This window comes from Nicotiana sylvestris, chromosome 7 (assembly GCF_000393655.2).
Source record: "Nicotiana sylvestris chromosome 7, ASM39365v2, whole genome shotgun sequence".
Classification (NCBI taxonomy): domain Eukaryota; kingdom Viridiplantae; phylum Streptophyta; class Magnoliopsida; order Solanales; family Solanaceae; genus Nicotiana; species Nicotiana sylvestris.
The window spans coordinates 53741550-53745492 of record NC_091063.1 but is presented as its reverse complement, the minus strand read 5'-3'; the positions used below and the strand labels follow the sequence as shown (position 1 = coordinate 53745492).

The 3943-nt window shown below is 35.9% G+C and overlaps 1 protein-coding gene across 1 annotated transcript; it reads left to right on the top strand.

Moving 5' to 3' along the window:
* The first annotated feature begins 403 nt into the window (after positions 1-403).
* Positions 404-2230, top strand: LOC104230211 (probable glutathione S-transferase). The gene is made up of 2 exons (XM_009782951.2): positions 404-797; positions 1593-2230. The coding sequence occupies exons 1-2, from the start codon at positions 483-485 to the stop codon at positions 1935-1937; spliced, it is 660 nt and encodes a 219-aa protein (XP_009781253.1). The 5' UTR covers positions 404-482; the 3' UTR covers positions 1938-2230.
* The last annotated feature ends 1713 nt before the right edge of the window (positions 2231-3943 follow it).

Sequence of the window (3943 nt, the reverse complement as noted above, 5' to 3'; positions counted from 1 at the left end):
AAAAAATTATGAAAAGTACAAAATCATCGTGAGATCACTTATGTGCTTTTATTAGTATTTTCTTTAAATTTCTCTAATAACGCATCATTCTTCGAGTTCAATTCAAAGTGCACGTAATTTCTTTTTTTAATAACTATTTCTTTCGTCTATTTAGCTAGTGGAGCATCTCTATAGAAAGACATAAAGATAATTATTCATCAAGATGTTGATGCGGTATTTTTATATATTTTTCTTGATTTTGACTGATTATTTCTTTTATGATAAGTTTTAAATTTTGATGAATTTCATACTGATAATAATAAAAAAGTAGTGGACAATTTTCTAGCATGGTCCACACTCCACATCAACTTTGGACCAACCTCTTGCTCCCTTCTATATATAGTTGTACCATCACTATGGCTTACCTTCAATACAGAGCACATAATTTACTCTAACATTATCTTGTAATTCTGTTAAACAATCCATAATTCTCATCCAAAAAAATGGCAGATGAAGTTGTCCTTTTGGATACCAATGTAAGCATGTTTGGGATGAGGGTTAGGTTTGCCTTGGCTGAGAAAGGCATACAGTATGAATACAAGGAGCAGGATTTGTTGAACAAAACCCCTCTTCTCCTACAAATGAACCCAATTCACAAGAAAATCCCAGTCTTGATTCACAATGGAAAACCAATATGTGAATCCCTCGTTATTGTTCAGTACATAGATGAAGTTTGGAAGGACAACTCCCCTTTGATGCCTTCTGATCCTTATGAGAGAGCTCATGCTAGGTTTTGGGCTGATTATGTTGATAAAAAGGTATGCAAAATATCACACAATATGTTTTAGTCATATTAATTAGACGTTTTTATGCTAGTCCAAAATATAGAGAATTTCTGCTATTCTTTATTTTTATTTTTATTTCTATTCTATATAATATTGGGCTTAGATGAATTTAAATAGAGAATCATGGTTAGTGAGAATTCATATAGCCGAACCTATGTTGTTTGGAACTGATGTGTAGTTCTTATTATTGTTTTTGGTCAATTTCAAGATTTATATTATAAAAGATGTCAAGGAAGAGATTAGGAGTAATGGATAAGTTGGACTAAATTAGGTAAATTAAGATGTGTTGAATCAATAACCATACAAGGTAGTAAGGTAGTTCTCCGTCTAAATTAATTTTGATTGGTCAAGATGGACGGATCAATTTGAGCTATATAATATGTATGCGCATATCCCAACTCGTCTAACTCAAAATCATTTTTTATTTGTGTATTTGCTCTTTTATTATCTGTTCAATTATCAAATTAAACTAATAGAGTTTTTTGTTTATTTGTCATGACTAAATTTAACCAATCAATCGAATATCTTATTTTCCTATGTGTTGGTAAGTTTTTCTTGTAAGTCAATTTCATTATACGAGCTACCTAGATCGGCCTAAACTTTTAGATGAGCTAACTTGAGTCATGTCTAACTGACATACTGATGAAAATATACGTCCGGACCAAATCATCCAAACTTACGCACAATGGGTGGGGATTGGGGGGTTGTATTTTTATGAGATAAATTAGTAGAAAAAGATATAATCTTCATTTTTTTGGGAGATTGCAGATTTATGATACTGGAAGGAAGATTTGGACATCAAAAAAGGAGGACCAAGAAGCAGCCAATAAAGAATTCATAGAGTGCTTGAAGTTATTGGAAGGGGAGTTAGGAGACAAGCCATACTTTGGAGGGGAAAGTTTTGGGTTTGTGGATGTGGCCCTTATTCCTTACTATACATGGTTTCCTACTTATGAGAAATTTGGCAACTTTAGCATAGAAGCAGAGTGTCCTAAGATTGTGGCATGGGCTAAGAGGTGTATGCAAAAGGAGAGTGTCTCAAAGTCTCTTGCTGACCCTGACAAAGTCTATGATTTTATTGTGATGTTGCGAAAGAGGCTGGGCATTGCGTAAAAGACAAAAGACGGATCTAGAGTGGGTTCTGCGTAATAAAATGTATAGATATAATACGATCACATGTATTGTGAATCCACTTATTTAGATTCTAAATTGTGTGATGCTGAAAGAAGTGTTTCAACTTGTTAGACATCTATTGTTCGTTTTTATTTTCCTTTCTTTTGAATTAGAGGGGAAAATAAAAGGTTGTATTTGTGTTGATGATATTCTTTATGTAGCAAGTAATAGAATACTGTTTATTACTTGGTATTTTATATATATAATCAATAATGTGTTGTTTGGAGGTTTTACTTGCTACTAACAGACTACTTCTTTATATCTCTTTATCTTCTCCTCTCTTCATCTATTAGCACAAGTCGTTACTATTGTGTTATGCCTTTTTTACTTTCTGCACGAAGATGAAATCAATTCACTATTTTCTACCTTTCATGAAAGTCTTAGGGAACAACATGCTTAGAATATGAACTAAGACTCATCCCTTTATTTACTTCGTTATTTTTTAATCTTCTGCAATCCAAGCAGAACTATACTCAGTGTGGTGTTTGCTAGTCGTTGTCTAGAAGAAAAAAACCCTCAAACTGGATTTACACGGAGTCAAAATAAGTGACGTTCTGGCTCTATATACGTTAATACATATGTTAAAACAATTCAATAATATTTTACTCTACACATGTAGGATTAAGTGACCACTCATCACTGCTAGCAAATATAGTGACTGAATAGATAAGAAAAATCAAAGAAATGTATTGATCAATGAGGTTTCACTTATAACTTATATGTCACGACGAAAAAAAGGCGGCACTGTCATCATAAGAGATAGTCTTTCTTTGCCATTTGAACAACCTCAACAACAACAACAACTATACCTAGTGTCACATGGGTGATTTATGACAGTTCGAAATCTTCCAGAGGTTCGCCACTGTGCTGCAGTCAAGCCCAACACTTGATTTCAGCCTTCCAACACTTATAATATTTTTAGGGACATTTGTGACTTAGAATAATTTAGGCAACAAAGTAAGTAAAAGGCACACATAAATTTATACGAATTTCTTCCCAACTCATATTAATATATGAATACAAGAACACAATAAAGCCAACCTTATGGCCAAGAACAAAGAACACCCCAGTTCCTTGTCCCAAAATTATTTCCTACCCTTAGGAATAACATTTACACGATTTTGGCATAAACAAAGAGCCGCAAGACTAAGTTCTGCCTTTGGAACAAGCCATATGCATGTTTTTATAGTGCAGTCTACTCAATTACACTTGACACCATCTAAACAATCCGTTGACAAGCCGCAACTGATGGGCAAATATGAGCCAGTCAAAAATACATGCTACAAAACGTGCATCCACTTAGCCACACGATCAGCCATGTTTGGATAAGGCGGTTGTAACCGCTCAACTGCACTGCCATACGCCCAACACACTTTGTAACCACTGCCTGTGCACTGCATGTGCATGTTTTAGCCAGCTGCTGCGCGCCCAAGGCTAGCATTATTCCAAGCCTTGCCCTTTTGACACAGCTATGCTTCAATGTCATAGCCACAACTTGTTACCCATGACTAACCACACACGCCCACTGCCACAATTGCTTGCTCATGGCAAGTTCCCCCCAATTTGATTAAATCTGCCCATGCCAATATCATAGCTTGTCTTGCCTTGCCTTGCCATGTGTTGACCCTTTCCTTGACATGGCTTTGCCTTACGAACCCACACGTCCATATGAAATGTGCTTTGCCTCCATCAAGGTGCATTTGTCAACCCCACATAGTCCGTTATGCCAAGCTGCCTGTCATGATGTTGCCCTAAATTTCAGGTTGTGTGCCAAGGACATCATGAAAATCCTTGTTACAACTCACATCGCCGAGGAACTTTGTCAAGGGGATAATATACCACCCCACCCAAAGAATTTGTTGTCCTCGATGAAGCAACTTCTGCATTTTTCAGCATAACCATAGGCCCTAAATAAGCAGTCTTCCGCTCATGTTCTTCCTCATTCG

What these genes read in the sequence shown, in the direction of transcription:
- LOC104230211 (XM_009782951.2), top strand. Translation starts at nt 483, where the DNA reads ATGGCAGATGAAGTTGTCCTTTTGGATACCAATGTAAGCATGTTTGGG. An exon ending in CTGATTATGTTGATAAAAAG is followed by an intron (nt 798 to 1,592) that starts GTATGCAAAATA and finishes GGGAGATTGCAG; the next exon opens with ATTTATGATACTGGAAGGAA.